We start from the raw sequence: 12,798 nt of genomic DNA on the forward strand, positions 1-12,798 counted from the left end.
TGTTTTGAGGATCTAGAGCTGCGTGAAGCTCTACCAAACAGGCCTAAAAAACCGCTTTTGCGTCTGCTTTCTCTCGCTAGAACTGACGTAGTGGCAGTTGCGCTGCTCCCGCCGCATCTGCCGTGTTGCTGATTTTTTAATGCGCCTCGCGTCGAACCGAGTTTCGTGGTCGATTTTCAAGTCTCACAACGAAATGTCCTATCATTATGTGTATGGTTCGATTTGAACTGCTCACTGTTCTTCATTAAAAAAAAACTGCTCACTGTTCGATTTTTTCACGCACTGGAGCTTGCCTTAGCCACGTTTTATGTCAAAATAGGTGTAGGTGTGAGTCGGTTCCGTTAATTTTCTAATTTTTTTTTATGGATAGCTATTTTAGAGGATTTACAATTTTTTATAAATTATATATTTTTTATCTTATTACATCGCTAAATGGTAATTAGATAGATAATTATGTGGCATAAATCACTATTAGATAGCACTGAATCATTGTTATTGTTAAGTCGAGGTGGGGATGATTAGTGCACTGATATTTAGTTATGGGATCGTCGCACCAATTAAAATATGAGGGACGAATGCCACACTTTCATAAGAAAAGTGAGAAAATTTCTTATTTGGCTCTAGTAAAGATGATGTTTCCTTATTTGACCCTGAAAATTTTGAACTTCCTTATCTGACACTGAGTTGAACTTTCGTTCCGTATTTGACACTGCCGTCTATTCCGTTAGTTAACTCGCATGAACAGTAACTTATAAATTCTTCCTCCCTATTTTCTTGACCAAAATGCTATCCAAATCAATAGATGGAGATGAACCAAGTTTGCATAAAAACAAATATATACCATTTAACATCTTAAAACTAAAATTCACCAAATTATGCTACTTTAAAAGATTATCTAAATTTTTTGAGCACAAAAGCTTTCAAAAAATGTCTAATATTTTTATTGTGGGATGAGGTGAGTTATAAATTATTACCTATCATAAGTGACACGAAGACATTTGTATTTATTAACAAAAAAGTACTTTTTATTACAAACTTGAAATGTCTCTTTGTCACGTATGATATATAATAATTTTATAAATTACTTCATCCCACAATCCAAATATTAGTTATTTTTAAATAATCTTTGGAAAGTTTTTTATACCCTAAGAATTCAGATAATCATTAAAAAGATCAAATTTGGTGAATTTTAGTTTTAAGGTTTATTAAGTGCTACATATTTGTTCTTATGCAAAATGGGGTCTTCTCCATCTATTGTATCACTATTAAAAGTTTCATGAAGTTTAGAAATGATTTGGATGTTGTTTTGGTCAATAAAAGAGGGAGAGAGAATCATGGGTTACTGTTTACCGTAGTTAACTGACGGAATAGACAACAATGTCAAATAAGTAACGAAATTTCAACCCAGACAATGTCAAATAAGTAACGAAAGTTCAACCTAGTATTTCTTATAGTGTTAGATAAGAAAGTTCAAATTTTTCAACGTCAAATAAGAAAGTCTTATTTTTACTAGGACCAAATAAGAAATTTTCTCAGGAAAATACACTTTTTCAAAAAAAAAAAGGCGGACACTTTAATGGCCTGTTGGTTCACCAAAACACTACCACCACGACAAAAAGGGGTCCATGACTATCATCTCCTTCCAGAATTGCATTATCTTGCGTGTATAGGCTTACCAACTAGCGGAGTAGCATCTAGCCTGTGTTAAATCATCTGGAAAACTTTTAGGGCCCGTTTGTTTCGTAGGAATTGAAACTCATTCCAAGAAATACATTCTAGATATTGGATTCCACCGGAAATGAATTACTCAGAATTTGATTCAATTCAATTTTTTTGTTTGGGTGTTGATGAAATTCTTTTCCATGAATCTAATTCCATATTCCGTTTGGATAGCTAAATATGGAATTAATTCCATATTCCGTTGGGATAGCCCAGTTTGTCACAGACAACCGCATCACAGATATTGGATTCCATATTCATGTTTGCCCAGTTTGTCACAGACAACCGCATCACAGAGGAATACCAGTTTTCTCTACTGGTATGAACAAAGAAGATCAGAGAAAGATAACATGAGGTCCAGTAGCAGCAAACAAGGTTCAGTAGCAGCAAAGTCTAAACAAAGTCATACATTATGATCATACACACTCAAAATGACATGACTAATGAGCATAGTGATGGTAATCAGCATCTAAGCATGCATCACTTTTTGAGTTGCTTTAAGAGCCACCTTTTCCTCATCCCCACTGGAAGTGCCAACAAAGACTCATACTTGCGTGCATCACCGGTCAGGATATCAAATAGGTCCAACAAAGTGTCTTCATCCAATCCTTGTACTTCATTCAGTGTGTCTAGAATTTCTTTTGATGTTGGTCCTTTAGGGGCTTCCTCCTTTAGTGCTTCAGCGAACTTGTCCATTTTTTCAGCTATCATAGAGGTAAAAGAGTCACCTGACCGTTGCCTCTTTAAACTTCCTGAAGTTGCCGATGATGTGGGCTCTTTGTTACTAAGATCTTCCTTACTCATGTCTTTTGAGCTCTCAGCTGTAGTCCTTGCCGCTTCACCGGTAGCATGGTCTTTGCCAAACACCAAGCTGATTGAGTCCCAGTACAAGACAGTCTTGTGCCTATACCCAGAAGCTTCTTTGTTTTTCTACAAAAAACAAATGGTTAACACATGTATATCCAACCTAAACTCTGTTTTATACTGCAGAGATAACACTGCATAGATAATGATGATATTTTGTAAAGCAAGTATATCTTCTGACTAAAATTGTAGGAGGACAACTACAATCCAATGGTTATGTTAAAGACCCAAATAATCCCCTCCACTATTATGACTAAAGAAGGTTCAGGAGTGCCATTTGCACTGACACATCCAACTTCAAGCCACATGGAATAACAATGAACATATAAACATATGTTGCTTAAAAAGAACAGAATAAAATTGAATGTGCATTCTATAGCACGGAATACCCTTTGACATTTTGCTAACTGTTAGACATTTTGACTAACTATGCTAGCTATGGGCAATATAATGAATAACCACTTTTCACATGGCAATCATGCAAACAAATATCCAAATGCAATCAGGTCTATAATAAAAGCAAAAAATTGAGCAGCCAATCTCCAGACTCTAAAGGATAACAATATTTAAGATCTTCATTTTGCAGAAACAGCATGAAACTGGGAAGGACAAAAGGCAGAAATCATATCATTGTGAAAAGTCAACACACTGAATGCAACACACTGAATCATTATGTACAAGTGATTAGGCCTCATTCAGTGTGTTGACTAACTATGCTAGCTATGGGCAATCATTATGTTAACATACAGGTCCTATTTTAAAAAGTCTACATATTAGGTCTACCTTAACAAGTGATAACCTAAGAAGTTCTGAACTTAACACAAATTTAAGTAAATCAGTGGTTTTTGAAACTTACCGCCACATATTCTTCCCATACAGCATCACTATCAACAGATGTTTTGTTTTTGTTCCAATCCCAACCAAATCCACTTGATTCCAGCATACCATTGATGATAGTGTAGTGTTTGTCAAAGGTCTTGTTCCTCGCCATGATATTGTCTTTTGAGATATCCACATTACACTTTTCTCGGACATTCTTGATAGCAGCTGTATAGACATGAGACTTCCACCCATTCTGGCATCTGTCACCCTTGTTATAGTACTCCACAAATGTGTCAAGAAGAGCCTTGTCCATGTCATCATTCCAAGAAATGTAACCCCTGCCCGAGCCTGACTTCTTGCCCTTCTCCATATCCTACAGGAAAAATGTTCACAAAAGGTTATTAGTAAAATATTAGGAGCAAAACCAAATATCATAAGTTTAAGCATGTATTGATGATAGAATTTATCATACATTGACCACGTCTTGCTTGGTAATCAGCAAACATTTGGTTAGCTTTGGTATCCCTAAAATTGCTCCATTCATTTGTTGATTGAACATTGGTAATCATACCCACTTCACTTTGAACTTCATGAGGTTCAAAAGATATTACTTGATCAACTTGGTGTATAAGTAAATCATCCATATCTCTCTGTCTATTAATTACAAAGTTGTGCAATATGCAGCAAGCATTAATGATCCTAATCTGCAAGAATTTAGTAGAAATGAGTTGCATGCTAGCTAGGGTCATTCAGAGATGAATTTCAAGCTAGGTTACTAACTACGGAATACCTGATTTTGCAAGTCAAAATATGAGTTGCTTCTTAGTATAGCCCACCTCATCTTCAATAGCCCAAATGTTCTCTCTATCACATTTCTAGCAGTTGAATGGCGCAAATTGAATAGTTCTTTGGCAGTGGATGGGTTATGCCCTTGAGCAGCCCACTCATTCAAGTGGTAGCGAGTGGATCGATATGGAGCAAGAAAGCCTGGTCCATTGGTGTATCCCGCATCTACTAGATAGTATTTCCCACTTGGAATAACAAATGCATCGTCCCGAGACATTGCATCACGTAGCACACGTGAATCTGAAGCTGATCCTTCCCATCCCGCTAAGACGTAAACAAATTTCATGTGACGATCACAAACCCCTAAAACATTGGTGGTAATCTGTTGCTTCCTATTCCTATACCTCCCTTGGTCAGCCAAAGGCACAAAAACGTCAATGTGTGTACCATCTAATGCTCCAAGGCAATCTTCAAACCACTTCCACTTGGAATCCTCAGGTTGTACAGCTGATGGATCAGGAAGCTTGATAAATTCATGGCATAATGATAGAAATGGGGAAGTGGATCAATCATCAAGCATTGGTGAACTACTCCCACACAATTGTTTTGTCTCAGAGGACAAATCATCAAGCATCTAGTTGTTAGTTTATTATTTGCATTGCCAAATTTATAGGCTTTTACTATGTTAATTTTATCTATTGTAGCCAAGCATCATCAAAATATAATTTATTTACTAATAATTTGGGTTTATCTGTTGTACAGGTTAATAATCTGCTGCAAGTTGCCCAGAAATACCAAACTGCTGTCAATGAAAGTGGACCAGCTGGGATATCAAACAATGACGCACAAACCATCTGTAACATGTTAGTGAGCCTATTTCACCTTCAGTACTTGACATGCATTTCTGTAGTGCTCTTTTGGCACGGTAAATGAAAAATCTTGTGCGTCATTGTGTACAGAACAAGATTGTTCTTGGTTATCTTATCCTTTTCCTTCTCTACTGTTAGGTTTGCCACTGCATCACGGCAGCTAGCAAAAAATCTAGAGCATCACACCTTGAATGAACATGGGCTTTCCAAAAGATATGTACGCTGCCTGCAGGTAATTAGAGTTCCCCTTTTAACTTTTACAGTTCAGTACATACATAATGCGTGTACCATGCTGATGGTCGTCTTTCCTTGTCAGATATCGGAGGTGGTGAATCACATGAAGGACTTGATTGAGTTCAGCCACAAGAACAATCTTGGTCCGAAAGGTACGATGATCGTGCACATTTTACCTAACAGTGTCTTCAGTTTTATCTAGTAATAACTGCTTACCGTCACTTCCTAGTCCCCCCATTTACCTGTACTGCAGTTCTAATATTTTCTGTGTTCATATGCAGAGAGCCTGAATAGTTATTCTAAAACTATTGCGAAGTTTCAGAATATGCATGATTCAAGACAGCTCATGGCTGCTGCTAGCCTTGCCAATAACCAGAGCAACACCAAAGTAATGGGGGTCCAGCAAGAGGCAAGTGCTTTATCTAGTAATAAAATTTATATGGGTCAAGCTATGCGGTCTAAGTGTCAAACAGTCCAGGTCTCCAGGAAATCATGGGAATAACAGAATATGCTACCTACTGTAAGATTCTCTATGCTAACATACAGGCTACATTGATCGTACATCTAATTATTCACTGAACGCAATAAAGGCTAACTATGTGCTAGAAAATAGTCAGTAAAAATGATACAGGCAAATAATCAGTTAACATTTTGGATAATTAGTAACTTCATGTGTTACAGTTTAATCAGTTAACAAAAATAATACTGGCAAATAGTCTGAACTCTGGAGCGCCCCAATGCCTAACCTAATTTCACTCTAGGAGATGCTCCAGGTTTGCACTAAAATGGCATATATTCCTACAAAACATTGGGGATAGGCACCAGGTGTACAAAATAGTTTTTATTCAATGTCATCAGCTTGTCACTGCCTGATTACAAAGCATATCACCATGTTGGCAAATTTAAAAGGGCAAACAGTTGGGACATGAAGCACAACCAGTACATTTGAGGTGAAGAGAAGAGGCACGGCATCGATGGAGCAAGGAGCTGGTGCAATTGTACAAGAGGATCAATTGCAAATGTTGAAAATACATTGGACTGTTGCTGGCACTCAAAATTCTGCATATGCAGCTCATGTATACTAGTACTACTCATCCCACCCTCCATGTTCTATTACAACTATCCAAGTTCAATGAAAGCATAACAGTGTATAGTGTATGCACTATGCAGCATCGTTTAAATCTAGATGCGCAGTTCAAAAAGTAACGGGCAAAGAAATGGTGATGTTCTAACTAGCCTCTGTTGTAACAAGAACACATAGTCAGTGAATTCTAAAAAAAGAATAGTTTTCTTAGCATTTTTGGTACACCAATGGCCTGTACAATCTCCATTTACTACAATATAACATCCACGCTACTCGATTCAAATACCAAAACAATGAAAGCTTGGTGATTTGTAAGATTATTATGAAATGAGATGATCCACCTGAATTTAGGGATGCATTAACAGCTTAATTAACTGACTACACTGAGATCCGCAACGGCTACTCAGCACTCAGCAGAGATGAGTAGCTTGGAAGCGGATCCCGAGCGAAAACCCAGCATAGAGCAGGTAGTTGGCGTTACCAGGGGACGACGGGATCGGAGGCGGAGGCGCGTCGTGAGGCGGGTCGCACGATGGTGTCCGGAACGCGCTTGTTGAGGTCGCGGAGGATCTCGACGAGCGGGCGCGTGATCCCGGACGGCGCGGCGTCGAGCGGCACGACGTAGTTGGTGGTGGACGCCGCCGCGCCCGGTGGCTTCCGCTCTGGCGCCGCGGCGGCGACGACCGCCACGCGGGTGGGGCGGCGCAGATTCGGGGGTGGCGGAGGAGGGGCTGGCGGAGGGGGCGCCGGAGGAGGAGGCGGCAGTGCGGGAGGTGGCGCACGGAGTCGGGGGCGGCGGCACAGGGGCGAGAAGTCGGGAGGCGTCGGGGGGGAGGCGAGTCGGGAGAGTCGAGGAATTGTTTTCCTGATATTTTGATCGGAATGTGGGGGAAGGAAGGATGGAATCACCAGGAATCCCTCTTTCCAATTCCGGGGGCAGCCAAACAGGGTGATTTTGGAAATTAATTCCAATTCCAGCAGATTCTAATGAAACAAACAGGCCCTTAAGGTAATTTTATAAAATAATATAATGTGAACACAAGCTCCAACTTTTATCATGGGGTCTAAATCAACCCACTGCCTTTTTTTATAAGAAAAAAACTTGTTAAACTGCCACGACCCGACACCCTGATGTGTGGACCCCACCCGTTCACCAACTGACACCTACTCCGTACCATACGCTTCGCTTCGCGGTGCACGACGCGCGAACCGTCGGATCACCGAAGAGAACCCTAAAGAACACGCGCACGCAGACATCGGCGTTCCGTCACGCGGGCGCTGCCGCTACCAACCAAACCAAACACGCCGGTCGGTCGATCGCCGATGGCCTCCTCGCTCCGCCATTTCGCCGGCCCCAGCTGCTTCACCGCCACCGCCGCCGCGTCGTCCGGCGCCAGCGGCTTCCTGCGCCGCTACGCCCCCAATTTCTGCGCCTTCGCGGCGCTCCGCCCGATCAGGCCGGCCGCCGCCGCTGCCTTCTCCGCCGCGGCTGGCGCGGCAAATCCCTGCGCCCCTCCGGCGGCCGAGCACGAGCAGCACCAGCTCCGCCACGATAGCGATCAACCGACCCCGTCGCCGGCGCCGGCGGCCCCCGCCCCCGCGGCGCTGCGGGTGGGGATCGTGGGGTTCGGGAACTTCGGGCAGTTCATCGCGGGCGGCATCCAGCGGCAGGGCCACGCCGTGCTGGCGGCCTCCAGATCTGACTACTCCGCCTACTGCGCGGACCACGGGATCCGCTTCTTTGGGAGCGTCGACGCGCTCTGCGAGGAGCGCCCGGACGTGCTGCTCATCTGCAGCTCCATCCTGTCCACGGAGAGCGTCGTCAGCGCCATCCCGTTCCACAAGCTCCGCCCCGACACCATCGTCGCCGACGTGCTCTCCGTCAAGCAGTTCCCCCGCAACCTCCTCCTCGAGGTAAATTTGCAGTTGCAGAGCCGGATAAATTAAGCGCTGTAATTAACATCTAACAAATTTCAACACCTACAGACCTACTACCAACCAATGCAATATTGCAATGCAGTAGTGAGACGAAACTGTTGGTAGCTGGCTGAGGAGGTACGTAGGAGTAGGTGGCAAGCTTGAGTGGCGGAGAACACTATGTCAAATCCCCCTGGCCAGAATTCGTAGCTTATGGATGGATTCCTCTGTACTGACTACGACGTTGGCCTGGTCTTTCAGAAAAAAAGACTACAGCGTTGGCCTGAATGCCTGCTGTTGGAACTTCAACTGCACTTTCAAAAAAAAAAAATAAAGACTGTGTGGTCCATTGCTGTGGATTGAGGATTACTGTTTTGTTGATGTAATGCCAACTTGTTAGATTCTTCCACCGGGGTTTGGGATAGTCTGCACGCACCCGATGTTTGGGCCGGAGAGTGGTAAACATGGCTGGGGCAAGCTACCTTTTGTTTACGACAAGGTCAGGGTCGCAGAAGGAGGAGATCAAGCAACCAAGTGTGACCAGTTCTTGAGCATATTTGAACAGGAGGTAATTCTATTGGGACCATGAGCATTTTATTTCTTTGATGTTCACAATGGATAGTACTTTTGTGTGAGAAGTAGCAACTGACTAGAGTTAACATATGAAGCTTTTGTTTCATTTTGTTCTAAATGATTCTGGTAGGGATGTAGGATGGTAGAGATGTCATGTGCGGAGCATGATCGCTACGCCGCGGGAAGTCAGTTCATCACGCACACAATTGGGAGGCTAGTGACATTACGTATCTAAAATATTTATACAATAACTCGTCATTATGCAACCGCTAGCTGACTAACATTGTTGACTACAGAGTTTTGTCACAATTGAATCTGAAGTCAACCCCAATAAATACCAAAGGTTATGAGAGCTTGCTACAACTTGTAAGTATTGAATGTCATGGTCTTGTCCACTATTGATTGCCAAGAGCTTATTTGTGACCTTGTTGCCTATACCCTTTGCAGACACATAACACCGTAAGTGATAGTTTCGATCTATACTACGGGCTCTTCATGTATAACGTTAATGCCACGGAGCAGGCAAGTAAACTCTCCCGTCTTCTCATGATGCACCATCATTATCCTTCACCTACGTTACTACAGAGTATACGTAACATTTGCTAATAGTATGTGCGCCTAAAGGCTCCAACATCACGCCTTTCATAATTTTACGCACAGCTTGACAATTTGGAGAGGGCATTTGAGAAGGTGAGACAAATGTTGTATGGTCGGCTCCATGATTTACTACGAAAGCAAATCGTGGAGAGGGTCCCTATGCCGGTGGTTTCTTCAAGAAAATTGGAAAATGGCAGGTCTAATTCTTTTGCGGGCCTCTCTTATCGCCTCTAACTACAAAAGAGAAGAAACATGTATCCTCCGATCCGTTGCTTTTGTAGCCTCTACTACTACACGTCAACCGATCGCTTCCATCCCAAGGCAATGCTAAATCCATGCCTCTCCCTATTGTTGTTTTGTTGTGAAAGTTGTATGTGTGCAATTAACATAGTTGTTAGCATCAGTGGGAGAGTAAGATCATTGCTACGCTTTAGTTGTTATGACTCCTGATCTCTCCCCTTCCTTTCAGACCGCCTGCCTAATGTAATAATACAATTCAAGAGATGTGATTAGAAATGTTCATTGTAGATTGAGAGGACACGAGGGATGAGGCAGAAAGGATATCTTGTTTTATATATTATTGTTATAAATAATGAACATGTTGCAGCCACTATAGTTTGACAAAAGAATCATGCTACGTAGTGTAAAAGTAGTTATTGTTGTGTACAATTTATAGGGGTGAGTGTGTGCATGTGAGCATTTACATTTGTGATATGCTTTTTATAGAAAAAGTTCGCATTGTATTTGTGTGCCATAACAACAATAATATCTTGCAAACATGGTGCGACAAAACGACATTGACGTTGTGGAGGTGTGCACCATGATCAACCATCACGTTATCGCACCATTGTCTCAAGGAACACATGAGATGGATGCACAATTGTGTGATGAAACTAAGAGGTGGAGGTGTGGGACAAAGTTATTTTGTTTGTTTGTGTCGGGGGTGGGAGGCAAGAGGCATGGTGAAAAATGATAATCTGATCTATACTTTGCCATGTAGAGATCTATATCCTAAACTCTTTTATTGTTGTTACAAGTGTCAGGACTAGGAAGACTCATTCCAGTACAAAGTGGTCACGAGGGAAACAATACTTGGGGTGTCATAGTAAAGTTAGCATACTAGTTATAATAGTCTAGCTACACATTCTTCAAAACTAGTATGTTTCCACAGGTAAACAGGGATATTGAACGCTCCCTGTGTATTGAAGTATGTTATAGACTGTCTACTAAGTTGTAGCGAGCTTTTCTTTCCCTCCATTCATTCTTCCTGCCATGCAGGATAGGTTGTGATGTTTGTGCGGGCGACCACAATGTGGTAGAAAAATATTCCATAGGCAACATTATATTCCATTCAGCCACCTATACCATTGTATAAGTAGTCCATACAAAGAATATAATAAAAGTCACCCATAGCACTATGGGCTGCTCATAGGGCATTTAAAAATTATATTTGTATACTGCAGCTAATGGGGTAGATGATTCTTTTTTATTGATACTGTGTCAAACAATCCCAAAAAAGAACGGTGTGTGTGCGTCTCTAAGTCCAACGAATGGATATAGGCCTCTGGGCTGTAACCCAAACCAGGCACAGAGCCAACCAACCAGACCAGCCCAACTAATAACCGAAAACGAAACAGAGCTGGTGTGGGACTGATCTGAAACATTGAACCCACTGAGCTCGCACTTGCACTATTGCAGGGAACAAGTCAAATATGTAGCATGACCTTTGAAATTTACATCACCACGCGTCTTCTTCCCCGATAAAATTTAAAGTACTCCTGTACAAGACACAGCAGAGGCCGGCGGTGAATCAATCAGACGCGGAGCGACCGATCACGATCACATCACATGATCGAGCAAGCACCAGTCGGGTTCTCATCGCTGAAGTAGTTCCGCACGGCGGCCGGCACGACGCCGGGCTGCTCGTGGTAGTTCCCGTAGAGCTCAGAGTCGTAGTACCCGTGCACGTGGTAGTTGTACGAGCTGGCCTTGCCCTGGGGGTACTGCGCCACCGGCATCCTGGCCGCCGACGAGACGCCGCCGCGCGGCACGCTGCTGAAGTAGTGGTGGTGCTGCGCCAGCGCCTGCGCGGGCTTGGCCTGGTAATGGTTGGGGTAGTAGGCCGCCGCCGGCTGCGCGTAGGCGTGGTGGTACGCCGGGTTGTTGTAGGCGGACGGCCACAGCACGGCGAGCCTGCCGGAGCGCCGCGCCGCGCGGAGCACCTTCTTCTGGCTCACCGACCCCATCACCGTCACCTTGCCGTGCATCCTGTCTATGCTCACGCTGTGCACTCCTGATCAAGGAAGAAATGAAGCGATTGTAAGGCTGAGGGATTCTAGTGTTGTTGACCGATGGATCTGGGTGAACAATTTGGTGGTGTACCTTCAAGCTTTTCCAGGGACCTCCTGACCTTGCCCTCGCAGCCGTCGCAGTCGATGTTCACACGCATCTCCACGATCTGCACGCATGCAAGTTTCAGAAGCATATACGAGAACGAACACGAGAACTTCTCAAGAAATTTGCATCAAACCAGCAAAATGATGAGATGCTACAGCAGAACAAACTTACCGTCATGGCAGCTGCTCTTTGGGTAGAAGACGCAAATCGAAGCTAGTTAATTGAGAACTGCGACCTTGCCGATGGCAAAGTATACTCACTTCGGGGAGTTCACTAGGACAGTGTACTGGTGTGTATATATGCACAAGGAACACTACTGGAGTTGCAGCCGGAGATAAGCCAATAGAAGAAGCTGTGTCGATCAAGTCACCGAAGTCAAGTCAAGATGCTTGGTGATGATGCGTGCGTTGATGACGTGCGCGTAAACAATAATGCCAGGATATTGGCGGCTAATTTCCGCGTTGCTGTAGCCCGCTGAGCCCGAAAAAGCGATGGTGCAACGAATAGTTGATCTACATGCAACTGTGGCCTATACTGGCCTCAATTGCCGTGACGTCGCTGGCCGTGCTGATCCCAGTATTTCTTCCCTACGAGAATGACTGGAAGTTGCCTGCCATTACTTGGATGCTTCGGTCATGGACAACGACCAGTGAAGTATAAACTATAAAAACTAAGTTGAATCGACGCAGCAGGGATAGTGTTGGTTAAGATAGATATCTGCGCAAATTGAGCAAGTAGGCAAACAAAAATATCAGGTCGCTCTTACTGCGAGATACCAGCAAAGTTTTTTTTCTTTTCCAAATTATCAAAAGGAGTCAGCAAAACCTATTGATGATGTTTTGGAACACACCCGCAAAGAAAATGATATTGTCGACAGACACAAACTATATTGATCTATTCATTCACTAGTAGAGAACTCACCTTCAGTCTCCTGAT

General features: G+C 43.2%; 4 protein-coding genes across 4 annotated transcripts; 2 read left to right on the forward strand and 2 right to left on the reverse strand.

Annotated features, from left to right (window-relative positions):
* Positions 1-2,199: 2,199 nt before the first annotated feature.
* Positions 2,200-3,775, reverse strand: LOC117853967 (uncharacterized). Its single transcript, XM_034736244.2, has 2 exons — positions 3,440-3,775; positions 2,200-2,649 (listed from the first exon to the last, which is right to left on the reverse strand). Exons 1-2 carry the CDS (start codon positions 3,773-3,775, stop codon positions 2,200-2,202), a joined length of 786 nt encoding a protein of 261 aa, XP_034592135.2.
* Positions 3,776-4,323: 548 nt separating this feature from the next.
* On the forward strand, positions 4,324-5,796 carry LOC117853018 (probable transcriptional regulator SLK2). Its single transcript, XM_034735363.2, has 5 exons — positions 4,324-4,395; positions 4,954-5,054; positions 5,199-5,292; positions 5,377-5,446; positions 5,576-5,796. The coding sequence occupies exons 1-5, from the start codon at positions 4,324-4,326 to the stop codon at positions 5,794-5,796; spliced, it is 558 nt and encodes a 185-aa protein (XP_034591254.2).
* Positions 5,797-7,608: 1,812 nt separating this feature from the next.
* Positions 7,609-10,121, forward strand: LOC117851355 (arogenate dehydrogenase 2, chloroplastic). The gene is made up of 6 exons (XM_034733157.2): positions 7,609-8,292; positions 8,696-8,863; positions 8,999-9,081; positions 9,165-9,234; positions 9,316-9,390; positions 9,529-10,121. Exons 1-6 carry the CDS (start codon positions 7,702-7,704, stop codon positions 9,697-9,699), a joined length of 1,158 nt encoding a protein of 385 aa, XP_034589048.1. The 5' UTR covers positions 7,609-7,701; the 3' UTR covers positions 9,700-10,121.
* An 811-nt stretch (positions 10,122-10,932) lies between these two features.
* On the reverse strand, positions 10,933-12,200 carry LOC117851356 (heavy metal-associated isoprenylated plant protein 28). Its single transcript, XM_034733158.2, has 3 exons — positions 12,034-12,200; positions 11,848-11,923; positions 10,933-11,758 (listed from the first exon to the last, which is right to left on the reverse strand). The coding sequence occupies exons 1-3, from the start codon at positions 12,037-12,039 to the stop codon at positions 11,310-11,312; spliced, it is 531 nt and encodes a 176-aa protein (XP_034589049.1). The 5' UTR covers positions 12,040-12,200; the 3' UTR covers positions 10,933-11,309.
* Positions 12,201-12,798: the final 598 nt, after the last annotated feature.

The sequence above is a fragment of the Setaria viridis genome, chromosome 4 (assembly GCF_005286985.2).
Source record: "Setaria viridis chromosome 4, Setaria_viridis_v4.0, whole genome shotgun sequence".
Lineage (NCBI taxonomy): Eukaryota > Viridiplantae > Streptophyta > Magnoliopsida > Poales > Poaceae > Setaria > Setaria viridis.

Coding starts and splice junctions, on each gene's coding strand:
- LOC117853967 (XM_034736244.2), bottom strand. CDS start 3,775: ATGGAGAAGGGCAAGAAGTCAGGCTCGGGCAGGGGTTACATTTCTTGG. Junction 2,650..3,439: donor TATGGGAAGAATATGTGGCG/GTAAGTTTCAAA, acceptor TGTTTTTTGTAG/AAAAACAAAGAAGCTTCTGG.
- LOC117853018 (XM_034735363.2), top strand. CDS start 4,324: ATGGGTTATGCCCTTGAGCAGCCCACTCATTCAAGTGGTAGCGAGTGG. Junction 5,055..5,198: donor GCACAAACCATCTGTAACAT/GTTAGTGAGCCT, acceptor CTCTACTGTTAG/GTTTGCCACTGCATCACGGC. Junction 5,293..5,376: donor GATATGTACGCTGCCTGCAG/GTAATTAGAGTT, acceptor TTTCCTTGTCAG/ATATCGGAGGTGGTGAATCA.
- LOC117851355 (XM_034733157.2), top strand. CDS start 7,702: ATGGCCTCCTCGCTCCGCCATTTCGCCGGCCCCAGCTGCTTCACCGCC. Junction 8,864..8,998: donor TGAGCATATTTGAACAGGAG/GTAATTCTATTG, acceptor TGATTCTGGTAG/GGATGTAGGATGGTAGAGAT. Junction 9,235..9,315: donor ATGAGAGCTTGCTACAACTT/GTAAGTATTGAA, acceptor TACCCTTTGCAG/ACACATAACACCGTAAGTGA.
- LOC117851356 (XM_034733158.2), bottom strand. Junction 11,759..11,847: donor GTCCCTGGAAAAGCTTGAAG/GTACACCACCAA, acceptor TTCCTTGATCAG/GAGTGCACAGCGTGAGCATA.